Source organism: Globicephala melas, chromosome 8 (genome assembly GCF_963455315.2).
Source record: "Globicephala melas chromosome 8, mGloMel1.2, whole genome shotgun sequence".
In the NCBI taxonomy this organism is placed as follows: Eukaryota; Metazoa; Chordata; class Mammalia; order Artiodactyla; family Delphinidae; genus Globicephala; species Globicephala melas.
Window position 1 is genome coordinate 54,933,271 of NC_083321.1, and position 17,737 is coordinate 54,951,007.

The 17,737-nt window shown below is 39.5% G+C and overlaps 1 protein-coding gene across 5 annotated transcripts in view; it reads right to left on the reverse strand.

Moving 5' to 3' along the window:
• Positions 1-7,366: 7,366 nt before the first annotated feature.
• Positions 7,367-17,737, reverse strand: part of ALG8 (ALG8 alpha-1,3-glucosyltransferase) — a 28,406-nt gene continuing 18,035 nt past the window's right edge. For 2 of the 5 annotated variants that reach the window (XM_030835966.2, XM_070046162.1), the window contains 8 exons: positions 16,365-16,491; positions 15,997-16,100; positions 15,075-15,195; positions 12,530-12,669; positions 11,174-11,313; positions 9,736-9,833; positions 9,348-9,420; positions 7,367-7,982 (listed from right to left, as the gene is read on the reverse strand). In XM_030835966.2, the coding sequence (XP_030691826.1) occupies positions 7,751-7,982; positions 9,348-9,420; positions 9,736-9,833; positions 11,174-11,313; positions 12,530-12,669; positions 15,075-15,195; positions 15,997-16,100; positions 16,365-16,491 (1,035 nt within the window). In that variant the 3' untranslated portion in view covers positions 7,367-7,750. The remainder of the gene's footprint in view (positions 7,983-9,347; positions 9,421-9,735; positions 9,834-11,173; positions 11,314-12,529; positions 12,670-15,074; positions 15,196-15,996; positions 16,101-16,364; positions 16,492-17,737) is intronic. The other 3 variants (XM_070046163.1, XM_070046164.1, XM_070046165.1) reach the window with 3 other exon arrangements.

Genomic DNA, 17,737 nt, shown 5'->3' on the forward strand with positions numbered 1-17,737 from the left:
TCTCCAAAGTGGAAGAATTAAGTTTCAGTTAATAAAGGATGAGGCTTTTATGCCTACAAAAAGCAATATCAGATCCGTAACATTTCAAGTTAGGATTTTCCAAAGGAACGTATATTGGAACAGTTTCCTGGAAGGCAACAAATGTTTCAGAGGTTCACAGTCTTTGACCCAGTAATTACGTCTGAGAATCTGTCTTACGTAAATACTAGTATGACATATGCACAGTCTTTTTTTTTTTTAACCACAGTGTTCCTTTTAAAATTATAACAAAAGGGGCTTTCCTGGTGGCGCAGTGGTTGAGAGTCCACCTGTCGATGCAGGGGACACGGGTTCGTGCCCCGGTCCGGGAAGATCCCACATGCTGCGGAGCGGCTGGGCCCATGAGCCATGGCCGCTGAGCCTGCGCGTCTCGAGCCTGTGCTCCGCAACTGGAGAGGCCACAACAGTGAGAGGCCCGCGTACCGGAAAAAAAAAAAAAAAAAGAGAGAGAGATAATGCCTAGCATAGTACCTGACATATAGTAGGCTCTCAACAGAAAGGACCACAATGTGGGACTTCCCCTTTGTGTATCACTTGAAGGGCTGTCACAAATGGGAATAGAACCTCATTATGTATTGTTCCAGAGACCAACTGGTAAAAGTAAGAAGAGGAAAAATATTAATTCAGCATTAAATGCCCTAAGAAACAGCTGCACATGTAGGAGAGGCTGCTTTATGAGATGGTGAACACCTCAACACTGCCTAATCAGCTACCTATTCATTCAGGAAAACTGTAAAAAATAAATCCTCCTCGAATGCTCTTCTGAGAGTCTCTAGGATTCTAGGATTCCATGATGTTGTACATAGGTATATTATGGGTCCTGTCCTTTTCACAGTTGTTTCTATATATACTATACTGTTTTTATTTCTGACTCCTTTAAACAAAGAAGAATAGGGAGTGTTGCTCATTGACCAGTTCTGTAAGGACTAACCTGCTGCAGTCACTGATGGACAGTACACTCTCTGCTTCAGACAGAGGAAATTAAGACAACAGGATGCTCTGTGCTTCGGACAAACAGTTCCCTTATAGTTAGATGTATATCTTAGGAAGAATTGTGTTTTTTTTGGATGGTTTGAATTATATATATATATATATATATATTTTATACAGTAGGTTCTTATTAGTCATCAGTTTTATACACATCACTGTATACATTTCAATCCCAATCAATTCATCACACCACCACTCCCACCCCCCAGCTGCTTTACCCCCTTGGTGTCCACACGTTTGTTCTCTACATCTGTGTCTCAATTTCTGCTCTGCAAACTGGTTCATCTGTACCATTTTTCTAGGTTCCATATATATGCGTTAATATACAATATTTGTTTTTCTCTTTCTGACTTACTTCACTCTGTATGACAGTCTCTAGATCCGTCCACGTCAAACAAATGACCCAATTTCGTTCCTTTTTATGGCTGAGTGATATTCCATTGTATATATGTGCCACATCTTCTTTATCCATTCGTCTGTCAATGGGCATTTAGGTTGTTTCCATGACCTGGCTATTGTAAATAGTGCTGCAATGAACATTGGGGTGCATGTGCCTTTTTGAATTATGGTTTTCTCTGGGTATATGCCCAGTAGTGGGATTGCTGAGTCATATGGTAATTCTATTTTTAGTTCTTTAAGGAACCTCCATACTTTTATCCATAGTGGCTGTATCAATTTACATTCCCACCAGCAGTGCAAGAGGGTTCCCTTTTCTCCACACCTTCTCCAGCATTTGTTGTTTGTGGATTTTCTGATGATGCCCATTCTAACTGGTGTGAGGTGACACCTCACTGTAGCTTTGATCTGCATTTCTCTAATAATTAGTGATGTTGAGCAGCTTTTCATGTGCTTCTTGGCCATCTGTATGTCTTCTTTGGAGAAATGTCTATTTAGGTCTTCTGCCATTTTTGGATTGGGTTGTTTGTTTTTTTAATATTGAGCTGCATGAGCTGTTTATATATTTTGGAGATTAATCCTTTGTCTGTTGATTCGTTTGCAAATATTTCCTCCCATTCTGAGGGTTGTCTTTTCATCTTGTTTATGGTTTCCTTTGCTGTGCAAAAGCTTTGAAGCTTCATTAGGTCCCATTTATTTTTGTTTTTATTTCCATTACTCTAGGAGGTGGATCAAAAAAGATCTTGCTGTGATTTATGTCAAAGAGTGTTCTTCCTATGTTTTCCTCTAAGTGTTTTATAGTGTCTAGTCTTACATTCAGGTCTCTAATCCATTTTGAGTTTATTTTTGTGTATGGTGTTAGTGAGTGTTCTAATTTCGTTCTTTTACATGTAGCTGTCCAGTTTTCCCAGCACCACTTATTGAAGAGACTGTCTTTTTTCCATTGTATATCCTTGCCTCCTTTCTCATAGATTAGTTGACCATATGTGTGTGGGTTTATCTCTAGGCTTTTTTTTTTTTTTTGCGGTACTCAGGCCTCTCACTGTTGTGGCTTCTCCCGTTGCAGAGCACAGGCTCCGGACGCGCAGGCTCAGCGGCCATGGCTCACGGGCCCAACCGCTCCCCGGCATGTGGGATCTTCGCAGACCGGGGCACGAACCCGTGTCCCCTGCATCGGCAGGCGGACTCTCAACCACTGCACCACCAGGGAAGCCCTTTCTAGTATATTTTTCATTTCAGTTACTGTATTGTTCATCTCTGTTTGTTTGTTCTTTAATTCTTCTAGGTCTTTGTTAAACATTTCTTGCATCTTCTCGATCTTTGCCTCCATTCTTTTTCCGAGATCCTGGATCATCTTCACTATAATTATTCTGATTTCTTTTTCTGGAAGGTTGCCTATCTCCACTCCATTTAGTTGTTTTTCTGGGGTTTTATCTTGTTCCTTCATCTGGTACATAGCCCTCTGCCTTTTCATCTTGTCTATCTTTCTGTGAATGTGGTTTTTGTTCCACTGGCTGCAGGATTGTAGTTCTTCTTGCTTCTGCTGTCTGCCCTCTGGTGGATGAGGCTGTCTAAGAGGCTTGTGCAAGTTTCCTGATGGGAGGGACTGGTGGTGGGTGGAGCTGACTGTTGCTCTGGTGGGCGGAGCTCAGTAAAACTTTAATCTGCTTGACTGCTGATGGGTGGGGCTGGGTTCCATCCCTGTTGTTTGTTTGGCCTGAGGCAACCCAATACCGGAGCCTTTGGTGGGGCTAAAGGCGGACTCTGGGAGGGCTCACGCCAAGGAGTACTTCCCAGAACTTCTGCTGCCAGTGTCCTTGTCCCCACGATGAAGCACAGCCACCCCCCGTCACCCCAGGAGACCCTCCAATGCTAGCAGGTAGGTCTGGTTCAGTCTCCCCCTGGGTCACTGCTCCTTCCCCTGGGTCCCGATGCACACACTACTTTGTGTGTGCCCTCCAAAAGTGGAGTCTCCGTTTCCCCCAGTTCTGTTGAAGTCCTGCAATCAAATCCCAGTAGCCTTCAAAGTCTGATTCTCTAGGAATTCCTCCTCCCGTTGCCAGACTTCCAGGTTGCGAAGCCTGACGTGGGGCTTAGAACCTTCACTCCAGTAGGTGAACTTCTGTGTTATAAGTGTTCTCCAGTCTGTGAGTCACCCACCCAGCAGTTATGGGACTTGATTTTACTGTGATTGCGCCCCTTGTACCATCTCACTGTGGCTTCTCCTCTGTCCTTGGACGTGGGGTATCTGTTTTGGTGAGTTCCAGTGTCCTCCTGTCAATGGTTGTCCAGCTAGTTGTGATCCTGGTGTTCTCGCGAGAGGGAGTGAGAGCACGTCCTTCTACTCCGCCATCTTGGTTCCAATCGGAAGAATTTTAATGAACCCTGATTCTTGAATCTTCCTTTACATAGAAAAGCACTAAAATCATTAAGCTGAGCTATCTGTTCTTTGTGACTTGCAGTAATCTTTTACCAAGATGTATACTTGACTGTATGTATTCCCTAGCCCAAAAGTCACATATATACTTGAATCTCCCCCTACCTCTTCAGAGCTGTTCTCTCAGTTACTGAGAAGCCGTTTCCTAGGCTATAGTCCTTGGTAAGGTCCCTGAATAAAACTAAAACAACTCCTATGTTGTGTGTTTTTCTTGCAGTCAACACTCCTGAGACTGAAAAAGAATTTTTTAGTACATTTATTGACATTTCTATAAAGTGGGGATGCTGAATATGGGACTTTATTGTGAGAAACTAACGGCTATATTGATTCAGGTTTTTGAGGTTTATAAAATTGTTCTAAGTTCAGTTGCCATTAGCACAGTAGCCCATTTCTTTTTTTTTTTTGGCTGCATCAGGTCTTAGTTGCAGTGCATGGGCACTTCGTTGAGGCACACGGGCTTCTCTCTAGTTGTGGTGCACCAGGTGCACGGGCTCTGTAGTTTGCGGCATGCTGGCTCTCTTGTTGAGGTGCTCGAGCTTGGTAGTTGAGGCACATGAGCTCAATAGTTGTGGCATGCGGGCTTAGTTGCCCCACGGCATGTGGGATCTTAGTTCCCCGACCAGGGATTGAACCTTGCGTACCCTGCACTGGAAGGTGGATTCTTTACCACTGGACCACCGGGGAAGTCCCAGTAGCCCATTTCTTTGAAGCACGAAAAAGGGGGTAGATGGGTCAAAATAATTTTTTTTTTTTACCATGATCATACTGGAAGAGCAATTTCATCAAACTACTTAAGAGTAAAACATCTTTTTCAAAGGTTATATTTTAATAGAATTTTTTTTCTCCCATTAACTGCAAACAAGCTGCATGGACTATACATAGGGGGCAATTCTCTCTTTCACTGAAGTGCTTCCTCCACAAAGAATAGTTTCTAGGTGGAAATCATTAACAAGGAAAACTATGACAGTGTTGGGCTGTAAAGAGTGCATCTTCCATAGTTCCCTCCCAGTTCTGGCTCTGTCCCCTCAACCCAGGGAAAGATACGGTGACCAAGAATACCAAGTTCCTCCCACTTTTCTTTTTCTTCGTCTTGTTAAATTTGGGTACATTGCAAATAAATTAAAAGCAGGTAAAAAATGGGTTTCTTATACATCTTGTTTAAATTTTGATAGTAACCTTTGCTTGTTCTTGACTTAATTCTAGATTTCAAAGCATTTTGAAATGGCACTTTCATTTATTTAGTTAACTGCTGAAACCTAGGAATTTACTGTTGAAAACCACTCATGTTTTTGCAAAGTTTAAATACATGAATACTAGGGAGGAAGTCTGTGTTGGCGTCAACAAGCTTTTCCTCAGTCTCTGGAGCCATTGCCCTCCTGGTAATATAAGGGGTTGAATTGCTTTAAAGACTATATTTAGAGTTTGAATCCTTAAGTCAAACAAAAACTTACATGATGCCTAATATATAATAGATCAAAGCATATTTGCTTTGGTTGAAGATGCTTCAGGGCCCAGAGCCTCTGAGGCAGCTCTCAAGAACCTCCAAGGCCCTGCAGAACATTTTGGAAACCTCCGCACCAGATGAGCTCTTCCAGTTCTGACATCACATCACTTTGACAGTAACAACCTTCAAAGCATAATTAAATTTGGCCTTGTTGAGAGGCATCCAAATTCATCTTTTTTTGTTTGTTTGCATACCAATTGGCAAAGATATGAGGAACTACATTGGGTGCCTTGTGTTACTGCTGGTGCTACTAAACATTTAGATTTTAATCATGGCCTGTGTGGTGTTTTTCATTCATTCAACTGTGCCAAAAACTGGGACTATCAAGACAAGTATGGTCTCCGCTGTCAAATTGTTAAAGTCTCCTAAGGAAAACAGATAAACAATTATTACAGCCGTTAATAGTAGAAGTAGACCCCTGGCCTGGGAGCACATGGTGGGGTACTCAATTCTGGGGGAGGGGGAGAGAAGGTAGAGGGAAAGGACTCGTTAAAATATCAGATATTTATTTATTGGCCGCACTGCACAGCTTGTGGGATCTTAGTTCCCCGACCAGGGATTGAACCTGGGCCCTCAGCAGTGAAAGTGCAGAGTCATAACCACGGGGCCGCCAGGGAATTCCCTTAAATGATATTTATTGAACATGTAATATGTGCTAAGCAGGGTTCTAAATTTTTTGTGATTTTAGAAATGAGGACATTGAGGCAACGGATGGTTAAATAACTTGACTACAGATAAAAAAAAATCATGGAGGCAAGATCTAAAATCAGGCTGTGTGATTTCAGGGACCCTACTCTTTTGTGTGTGTGTGTGTGTGTGTGTGTGTGTGTGTGCCAGGGAATTCCCGCAGGGCCCCTACTCTTTTTTTTTTTTAATATTTATTTTATTTATTTGGCTGCATTAGGTCTTTGTTGCGGCACATGGGATCTTCCTTGTGGCATGCGGGATCTTTAGTTGCAGCATGTGGAATCTTAGTTGCAGCAGGCAAACTCTTAGTTGTGGCATGTGGGATCTAGTTCCCTGACCAGGGATCAAACCCAGGTCCCCTGCACTGGGAGCACAGAGTCTTAACCACTGAACCACCAGGGAAGTCCCAAGGCCCCTATTCTTAATCATTACACTGTATTACATTTATATTTATAGATACGGTAGCAGTGAAGTTGAATCTTGAAGAAGTTCAGACAATCAGATGATAGGGTAGAAAAGTCAGTAGAGAGAGGAAAGAAAGGAACTGGCAAAAATGAAAGGAAGCAGAGTACGAAATAGCATGGCACACTGGGAAATCTAAGTTGTTGGGACAGCGGGAGTATAGGGTGCAAGGGCGACTGTGGTGAGGAAAACAGGCTAGAGGGGCTGTACTTCCCTCCCCCTTTGGCAAAAATCCCCATCTTTATCTTTGAATGAGACTCAAAAGAAGTCTGGGAAAATAGAGTGAATTTAAGAGATGGGATAGCTGGATTAGCATCCCAGGATTCTATTGACCTTGGACTCTCTCTGATCTTCTTAGGGGACAATGGGTAAATAAAACGTGTGAAAGTTCCTAGTGTCAGCTAGATAAATGTTGGTTGAATTTGAATGTGCAGCAGGTATTAGGCAAACGGGGGTCTTGGATAAAGTGTATGAAGTACTCTCAAGGTAGGGGGAGGACAAGACTGGGCTGCAAAACACCCTTAAGTCTTTTCACATGAGGAAAGTTTGAGAAGGAGTAGCCTTATCAAAATTGCAGTACTTGCTTTTAGAATAAATGAACTGTACAAGATGTCCTTAACTAATGTAAGAGTAGATGTGGTTTATAGTGTCTGCTGACAGGCCAAACAGTTCATTAAATATTCTCCCTGGCTTTGTGAGTATTGTCAATGTATAATTTCAATGAAAAAAAAAATCTCCTGGAACAAGGTGTACAGAATGGGGACAGTGCACACCACTTGCTTGTATGCATGCCAACAGGAAAATGTAGGAGCTGGAAATGATCCAAAAATTTTTTGTGCAGAAATACAAAATGGTATTTTATTTATATTTCCCTTAGCATATAATTCTAATTATGCTTTATACCGTGACAATGGTCATCATAGGCTACAGATAATCATGCTGTTGATCAGACTCCCTCCTTGCCTAGAGCAAGCAAAGCAGCCTCAATGATCTCAGACAACTTTAATAGGGGAAGGCGAGATTTGTTTCAGATGCGTTTCACTGCTTATGGAGGACAAGTGGCTTCTCACCATGGTGACAATCAGGTTGCTAAGCTGGGCAAGGCCAAGTTTAGAAGAATGGTCCTCAAACAGATTTACTGAAATGAATGGCTCATGCCACCAGCAACTTTCTTCAAGTTCTGATTAATTTCCCATGAAATAATTGCTTGGAATACATCCAAGCAGTTCCTTTATTCATTGCTTCTTTGTCTTGCCAACAGGAGGGTCAGTCAATACTGAAACATACAGTTTGAACCAAGCATATGTGATGCCCACTGCACAATACACTGAGGTCAGTAACAAAGGGATAAAGGGGTACTTCAGCTTCCAAGAGGTGAAAGGGAATACAAATTCACAGAAGACTTCCAGAGGCCCCAGGCCAAGGAGGTAGAAAGTTTCCAGCCAATTAAAAAGAGGTTTTTCTTTTCTGAAGAAAAAATGAGAGGAGTCTGATTTTAGATGAGTCATTCTGCTTTTGCAAACATTTCTCAGCTAAAGCTTCTCACCTGCACTGTCGTGATGTGAAGTACAGATAAAGCTAGAGTCAAATGAATGAATAAAATTTCACATTTTAAAAAAATGATAAAGATATATCATTACATTAACTCAACAATCCAAATTTACCCAACCATCGTCTATGTTGTCACTTAGCTGAAGTTGCTGAGAGAGAATTAGCTATGCATTTGGAAGAGGAAAGGGGGCTGGATAGTGTGATATTGGAATAAGAATACGGTAAACAATGCATAATTTTTTGTTTTGGTAAAATAATATAAAATTTGGTATTTTAACCATTTTTAAGTATATAATTAAGTAGTATTAAGTATATAGACAATGTTGTGTCAATATCCACTTTCAAAACATTTCAACACCCCAAAAAAGAATCTCTGGAAACATTAAGCAATAATAACTTCCTATCCAGCACCACCATTGCTCTCGCCGGTCCCCATACCTACTAATTTACCTTCTGTCTCTATGAATTTGCCTCGTCTAGATATTTCATATAAATGAAATCATACAGTATTTGTCCTTTTTGTGTCTGGCTTATTACACTTACCCTAAGTTTTCAAGGTTCATCCATGTCGTAGTATATATCAGAGCTTCATTTCTCTTTCTGGATGACTAATATTCCATTATATGTATATATACTATTTTGTTTATCCATTCATTTGCTGATGGACATTTGGGCTATTTCTACCTTTTGGCTATTGTGAATAAAACTGCAATGAACACTGATGTATAAGTATCTGTTTGAGTCCCTATTTTCAGTTCTTTTGGATATATACCTAAGAGTGGAATTGCTGAGTCATATGGTTATAACTGAGTTTTCATATAATTAAGCATTTGAGGTTTCATGAACACAATCAGATATAATCCATAAGCAAGCTTTAAAAAATTATATAGGTAACATTAAGTTTAGAAAAGAAAAAAATTCCACCCATAATTCTAAGATATGTAAGAATTTTTTACATATCTTTTGGTTTTAAGCATCTGTATTTATGTGGTTTTACTCATAATGCATATCTTACATTCCATTTTTTAGTTTTCATATGAAGTTTTAATTTAAGCTGGGTAGTCCCTCCTCAAATATTCCCCCAAACTAAAGCTATGACCTATGTTGCCATGTGAGAGTGATGGAATATGGGTAATTTCTCCTGCTATCTGCTGATATTTTGTAATGTTGTGATGTTACTATTTAAACTTAAAAAATAAAATTTAAAAGGCTTATCAATCATTTAGGAGTAAACATTTCACAAGAGTAAATATAATTTTAAATGCATTTTTTTTAGCTTACCTGAATAGAGTCTTCAGTGAGGAAATACTATAGATGGTAAACAGTAACATGAGTAAGATTTTAATGGGAAGTTCTGTTAAAAGAATAAAAAAGTACATATGATAATTAAGTTGGTAAGAGAAAGGTTTATGGTACTTAAGGGAATATAATCACAATGACACAGCTATATAGTGCTAGGAACGCTTTCGGAGCTTAACTGTACATTTTTGTGACATGTAAAGATACTGAGAATTAGGGACATGTTGGAGGTTTTATTTAAAAGAATGGATGAGCTCTCTCTTTCTAAGAGATTTTAAGGTTGTTTAAATCAGATAGTATTGATCAGACAGTAGGCTCTGATGAAAAGGCACGGCAATTAAATAGATCTCTCTTAAAAGAAGCTATTTACCTGGTGCAGTGAAGAGCAGAGGGAAGAGGGAATAATGTCCTGTTGTGGTCAGAATCAGAAAAATTGAAGCATCTCCTGCTTTTCCCACAGACAAGAGGCTAAAAATAAAAATTCTTATAATAATTCCTTAAAACATCAAATGAAGCTTATACTTGCAAATAGCTGGGATAACCTGCATCTAATATTATTTCTAGAACTGGCTTATGCATAAAATAACATACTGATCTTTGCTACAAGTCCAATTCAGTTGAGAATATTAATTTTTTCAGTGGGAAACTTTAAGCAATACAAAGAAGAATGCATCACACTGAGTCATGGAACATTCAAAAAAGAATCTTGCCTCTCTGAGTAACTGCCTCCTCAAAGAAAGGAATATTGTGGGATTGGGAGCTGCCTAGTGGTGGCAGCTAGAGAAACAGGACTTGGAGTTTTATTTCCAACCCTATAGTCCTTCTCTTGGACATACCTGCTGGTGTTTAATAAGAATTCTAACTAAAGACATTAGAAGTTTTTCTCTATTTTTTAATTTGGAAACTCCAAGTTGCTAAATGAACCCAGACAAGCCATATACTCATCTGACAAATTTGATTAATGTCCTTTCAGAGCTTAAATGATTTCTCTCAGGATTTAAGAAAAATCTTAAGAAAAAGGCTAATTCTATTACCATCTATCTAATTGGGTTTCAGTTGTATATAAAATGGACACAACTGCATTTAAAATGCCTCTTTTTTTTTTTAGCATGACACAGTGAAAAGATCTTAAGATTCAGCATGATAAGATTCAGGTTTAAGTCCTAACCCTGCTATTTGCTAGCTGTGTGACTTTGGATAAGTCACTTAAACTTTGAGACCCAGTTTCTGCAGATGTGAAGACAGGGGATGATATCCATTTATACTAATTATCTTAAAGGTTGTTGTGAGGCTCAAAAGAAAGAATGCAAAACAAAACAAAACAACAACCCCCGCCCCCAAAAAACCAACTAACAACAAAAGCAGTTCTGAAAACTCTGAAGTGCTGTACGTGTTAGGTACTATTCCATAATGGACTCAATCCTTACTTTGACTAACAACACTTAACAAGGAACTGTGGGACCTTATTTTCACAGGTGTGATTGACACCAAAGTCCATGCTTTTTCCATACTATGCTGCTATTCAATAGCCAGAAGTAACAGCCTGGTATCATGGCGCTTAATCACTACGGTACCCCTTACCAAAAAATGCAGGAACAATACAGGCAGTTTTGCATACCTTAGAACCCTCACAGGTACCAGGATCCCAAGTTAAACATCCCCATTCTGTCCTGGTATAAATCTGTTCCCACGTGTCTTTGCCTTTGCCCATCCCACTGAACATGTCAAGAAGCGACAGATCAAATGGAAGACAATAGGATCACTGTGAAATATGCCAGAAATGTTGACTGACTGAGCTATCTGCTTACCTCATTGGGAGAACTGCAAGGAGTATGGCTTTTTCATGGACGTGCCACCCAAACATGAAGGAGCTCAAGGCACAAAGAATTAGACATCGGAGAAAGCCTCTGGGCCCTTGAGGTTTAAACCAAAGACAGAAAATAGAGGGCTAGAAACAATAGGCAAAGATAAAACTTCAGTATCATTTAAAATAGGCTTTACTGAAACATTGTTCAGGTGAATATAATTTATATCATCTCTGAAAAACAGTAGCTCTTAAGACTATTCTCCATCAAACTGGGATAATTCGCTTTGTGAACAGTCCACCAAAAGTTAACATAAAAACAACTACTCAGGAAAAAAAAAGGCATTTGGAAATATATATTGAACACATTAAAATTAATTCTATTCGTCAAAATTAATATGAAATGATAATTAAGTTCTAGGATATCCAGTATAACTCCTAACTACACCTTCATAATTAGTTAATTAATAGTCACTGAACATATTAGGTCAAACTACAAAAGTTCATCGATATTGTGGAGCTAATAATAAATTAGATCTTAGCATATTAATAAACAAACACCTAACTTTGTGGGCTGGAGTGTAATTTACAACAAAACCATGGCCTTCCATATGCAGCTTACAAGGCTGAAGTTTTAGGAAAAAAGTTTTAAATTCAGAACATGTGGATAAGTAGGCCAACAGAGCTTAACTACCTACCAGTACTGCCACGTAGTTAAGTGGGGTCAGGTGTCTTGTGAGTAGATTTGATTGTTTAGAAACCAAAATTAAAACTGAGTGTAATTAGATATGATTAAGTTATTTATCCTGAATTTTACTAAAATTGTATCACGAAATTGAGGGCATCATGATCACTAACAAATAAAAACAGCTATGAATGATGCCTATAACAGAATCTGATTCATATAAGATTCTTATCTGATGCTCAGACAGCCTCAATTCATTGACTCTCTCAATTCATTATCATCGTCACAAAATATCCATGCAGTACAGACAAATTTAGAGTTTTTATCAGTTAGCCATGTATGAAAACAAAAACCTGATGTCCCTACTACATTGTCCTCTTTCTCCACGGTGTGGTCCAAGTTCCCTCCCCTGGGCTTTTCTTTCTTCCTCATCTGACGGTGAACAGATGGTCTATTAGCTTCTGGTGAGAACCTCTCTCATAGAGGTTTTACTAGTAATCCTTCCTTACAGTGTTCAAAGTTACCCTAAGAATAGGAAAGGCCTCAATCTGCAGCAGGATTACAGCCATGGAATTTATCCTACAGTTGGGAAAACTTGAAAGTTAAAATTCAACCAGCCACACAAAAGAAAAGCAGAGAAAACTCAAGAAATGAGGACCACGTGTGAATTCTTACCAATATGGCAATCAGAGTGCAGATAAGGGTGGCCAAGGGTGTCACTGAGGGAAGGACTGTGTGTTGGAACTGCTGAACTAAACCACTTGTCATTGAGGCCTTGGGAATCTTGCTGGGGTCAAGAAATTTCAGTTCTAAACCTACAGAGTAAAAAGACATTTTATTTTGTTTTGTTTTGATTAATGGCACACCATATTTTACCAATCAATTCCTTGAGGAAAAAAATAAATCTACTAAATCTTAAGACTGTTTCAAGGTCAAGATTTCATTAACTCGGTCCTGCACCATTCTACCTAAAATACCTCTAGTTTAGACTGCAGCTGTCTGTATTGGAACAGGAAACCTTGCTGGCGGGCAGCATGAACAGCTCTAAAATGAAGCGAGCTTTCTAAAATACAGGTCTACCATGTCACAGGCCAGCTTTGAATCCTTCCTTGCCTATGGGATAAAGTCCACCTTCCTAAGCATAGCACATAGTGTCTTCCATGATCTAGCCCCCTCCCACCTCTCCAGCCTCATCTACTCCACCTTGTTAAATACAGCTTGGCCACAATGAGCCGACATACCACTGACACCTGTGTCCTTTTGCACAGACTACTGCCTTTGCTTAGAATGGCCTACTCACTAATTCACTTACTCATCTGAGAAAGCTCCTAACTCAGGAAATAGAGCTGATTTTCTTGTGGGCTAAGGTCTGTTATACATGTCTCTGTTCACCACACTGCACTGTATCTGTATGTATGTTCATTTCCTCTACTATACTCGGTTCCTTAAAGGCAGGAATGACAATTAATTTATTTCTATCCCCAGCACATAGGAGTTCAAGAAATACTTACTAAATGAACCAAGTCTGAGGATAATGATGCAAGTCCCAGCCCCCAAAAGCTAACGGAACAGTCAGGGACAGTCTGAGCACCTGAATGGCCCTGCCTAATGCCATTGAAATTAGTGAAATGTGGGAAAGGTGTAGACTACCAAAATATTTTCTGTTCATTCACCTTGTCCCTTTTTCCTTCAGCCTGCTGATTCTCTCTTAAAGCTGATCACTATCTGCCTGAAACAGAGTTGCCTAACCTGCCACTGACTTTCCATTCACGACCTCCTTGAGGAGACAGATATACACGGTGAGGTACAGCGGTTTCCTGACTCAGATAAGGCAAGCGACCCTTGTACCTCATATCATGCTGGTTGTTTAAAGCTTTTAGAAACGTTAAGAACTTACTTTATAAGACGCCATGTACGTCAAGGCCGGACGCAGTGGGTGAGCAATAATACCAAATTATGATTTCCTGTAAGTACGCAGCCAAAACGGTAATAGCAGCTACCACGCATTAAGCATCTACCATGTGCCAAGGGCTTTGTAGCCATTACTTTTTGCCCCCCTGAGGCACAGAGAGATGAGTAATGTGCCTAAGTCACACAACTAATAGGTGGAAGAATCGAACCCAGTTCTGTCTGGTTCCAAAGCCCCTGCTACTGACAGCCTAGCACTTCTTTATTGTTGCATTTGTTTCTCACACAGGTTTTTACGTTTTTAAAGGTTGTAAACAAAATCTTATGTGGCGTAAAATATTTACTTGTCTGTCCCATTACAGAAAAGTTTACCTATCCTTCTCTTGATCCTGCCATTTTCCATCAAGCTAGGCTGTGTTCACAAATGAGAGACTGTGAGTTGTTCCACACAATTATTTTCAGAACCATCTAAAGGTTATAAATTCTTTTTCATCACACCTCAAACTTAAAAGCATAGCCTAAGTTTTCCCTTTCTTCTCATCTCATGTTAAACTGCATGGCCATCATTTTCCTTATTGGTTCAATACCCAGAGTCACAACTTACACATTCTTCTTTCCTGCTTCTTCACATTTTTAAGTTTAAAACTAAGGCTATAACTACTGAATAACGTTTTGCTTAAGGTAAAATTACCTTTTTTTTTTTTGCGGTACGCGGGCCTCTCACTGTTGTGGCCTTTTCCTGTCGCGGAGCACAGGCTCCGGACGCACAGGCTCAGAGGCCATGGCTCACGGGCCCAGCCGCTCCGCGGCATGTGGGATCCTCCCGGACCCGGGCACGAACCTGTGTCCCGTGCATCGGCAGACGGACTCTCAACCACTGCGCCACCAGGGAAGTCCCAAAATTACCTTTTAAAAATGTCTAAAAAGTTTATTTTTTTCCCAAGGACAGGAGCAACAACCTCACTGCCACAAAGAGCTTTTATAAGGAGTGCAGTCTGTTTCCTGCACTGAAGTCTCAGCCCCTAGAACCACTCTGCTGTTCATTCTGAAAGCTGAAACGGAGGGCTGGAGAACAAACAGCTCAGCCACATTCAAAACACAAAACAGGTTTTTCTATTTGTCAATGTGACTAGTCCTTTCAATATTCATAGTCTAAGTAAGAAGGCTTAGGGAATTCCACGGCGGTCCAGTGGTTAGGACTTGGTGCTTTCACTGCCGGGGCCAGGTTCGATCCCTGGTCGGGGAAGAACGATCCCACAAGCCGCACAGCACGGCCAAAGAAAAAAAAAAGTAAGAAGGCTTGCTACCATACCGATGACGGACAGCACTTTGTCCAAAGCACTGTACAAAGCCCAGAAGTTTGGGGCCCAATACGCGTGGCAGAGGCCCCTCTTGAAAGGGAAGAGTCGGGAAAAGACTTGAGGCAGTTGGTTCTGTTGAAAAGAGATTAAACAGTGATCAGTATTTTCTAAATTCAAAAAGAGAACTAGGGTACTGTCTATGGCATAGCGTGTAGAAAGTTATGAGGTCTGAGTTCCGGTTTTTATACAAGGAAGTAGTTGTGTGATCCTGAGCAGTTCACAGAACCTCTTTTTTGTCCAACCTTCTCATCTGTTAAGTGGGACAAGATACATCAGAGTACTTTGAATACCAGTCCAATACTATAATAATGGAAGAATTTATAAGGGGCAAAGGAGAACACAGACTGCAGCTTTACCAAGTTTACTAAAGAGAAGGGGACGGCAGGGAAGGCTTGATGAGAGATGCAGTGTTTCCCAATTTTAGCAGAAATTAAAACTAATTAGTTGAATTCAGCATGAGGGAAGAAGTGAAAAAAGAAAAACACCTGTTGAACATCTGTAACATTCTAGGCACTTTAGAATGTTTGCTGTCAATGAATGACTGTGAAAGCACCGTGAGTACTGATTTTGAGGTTACAAATAAAGTACAGCAAACAAGCAAATTAGCAAATATGGAAATCTGTGACTAATTATTAGCAACTCTGTGTGAGTGTGTGTGTCTGTGTGAGGCATATAGTTAAACATACAAATATATGCACATACATATTTGCATAAGCACAGAAATGTCTGAAAGAATAACATCCTATCTTTGGGGAATCATAGTGGGAAGGAGTAAAAAAGGAGTAGTTTTCCTTATTTTATATATTCCTGGCTTTATTATTTTTTTCTAAATAACAACAAACATGTATTCTTTATAACAAATAAAAGACTTACCAAGGCTAGAAAAGGACCCAACGAAAGAGCAGAAACTAGGAAAACAATTAGTCCCAGGGAAATAAGACGGAGAAAACTGAAGCTGTTCCATCGGATGGACCCATCTACAGAAAAGGAACATTATCGTTAACCAGGAGCATGGAAAGCCATAACTTATACAATATGCCCAAACTAGAAGTATCCCATGATAGTACACCAATTTTTATGATGTGGCAAGAGCAGAGAAAAATCAGAATGGGTAAAGGGTTTATAGGATCAATAGCTGAGAGATACCCGTTGTGCCTCATAAAACTCTCACAAAGCAAGCCACCAAGTCAAGGTAAAATAAAATAAAGCAAAAATAAAATAAAATGATCACTAAAACTTGCCTGGTTTATTTGCAGTGAAACAGTAAGATCGCAGTAAATATACACCGTAAGCTGGTGCTACATAGAGGTAGATGTGCTTGAAATGTAGGAGAACAGCAAAGAGAAATGCTCCTTCCATATGCCTTTTCTAGGAGATTTAAAAGGTAAATAATTCAAAATTCAGGGTAGACTAAACACAATAATGTAGTATCCTGGATTGGATTCTGGAACAGAAAAAGGATGTTAGTGGAAAAACTGGTGAAATCTGAGTGTACCAAGGTCGGTTTCTTAGTCTTGATGAATGTACCATAAGATGGTAACATTAGGGGAAAATGAGTGAGGGGGTACAGGAACTCTATTATCTTTGCAACTTTCCTGTAAAGCTAAAATTATTAAAAAAATAAAGTTTATTAAAAAATAAAAACACTGGAGACTGGTTGCACAACAGTGTGAATATACTTACCATTACTGAACTGTACATTTTAAAATGCTTAAGATAAATGGGTGAGGGGAGGAAAGAAATAGGTGAGGGAGACTAAGAGATTAAGTACAAACTTCCAGTTGCAAAATAAGTGAATCATGGGTATGAAATGTACAGTGTGGGAAATTCAATAACTATATTGTCATATCTTAGTATGGTGACAGATTGTAACTAGACTTATGTGGTGATCATTTTGAAATGGATAGAAATATTGAATCACTATGTTGTGTAACAACTAGCAGAAACAAACAAACTCTAAGAAAATGAGATCAGATTTGTAGGTACCAAAGGTGGGGAATGGGGGAGGGAGAACTGAATGAAGGCAGTCAAAAGGTACAAACTTCCAGCTATAAGATAAATAAGTACTAGGGATGTAATATATAACATGATAAATATAAATAACACTACTGTATGTTACATATGAAAGTTGTTAACAGAGCAAATCCTAAGAGTTTTCATCAAAATTTTTTTCTATTTCTTTAATTTTGTATCTTTATGAGATGACAGATGTTCACTAAACTTATTGTGATAATCATTTCATGATGTATATAAGTAAATCATTATGCTGTACACCTTAAACTGTATGTCAGTGCTGTATGTCAATTATATCTCGATAAAACTGGAAGAAAAAAATGATTTAAGATGGTAAGTTTTATCTTACATGTATTTTACCATATTGAAAAAAACACATGGTTTTGAAGATATACAGGCATATGTCGTTTTATTGCAATTTGCTTCATTGCGCTTCACAGATACTGTGTGTTTTACAAATTGAAGGTTTGTGGCAGCCCTGCATTGAGCAAGTCTATTGGTGCCACTTTTCCAACAGCATTTGCTCACTTCCTGTCTCCGTGCTATATTTTGGTAATTCTTGCAATATTTCAAACTTTTTCATTATCACTATGCTTGTTAT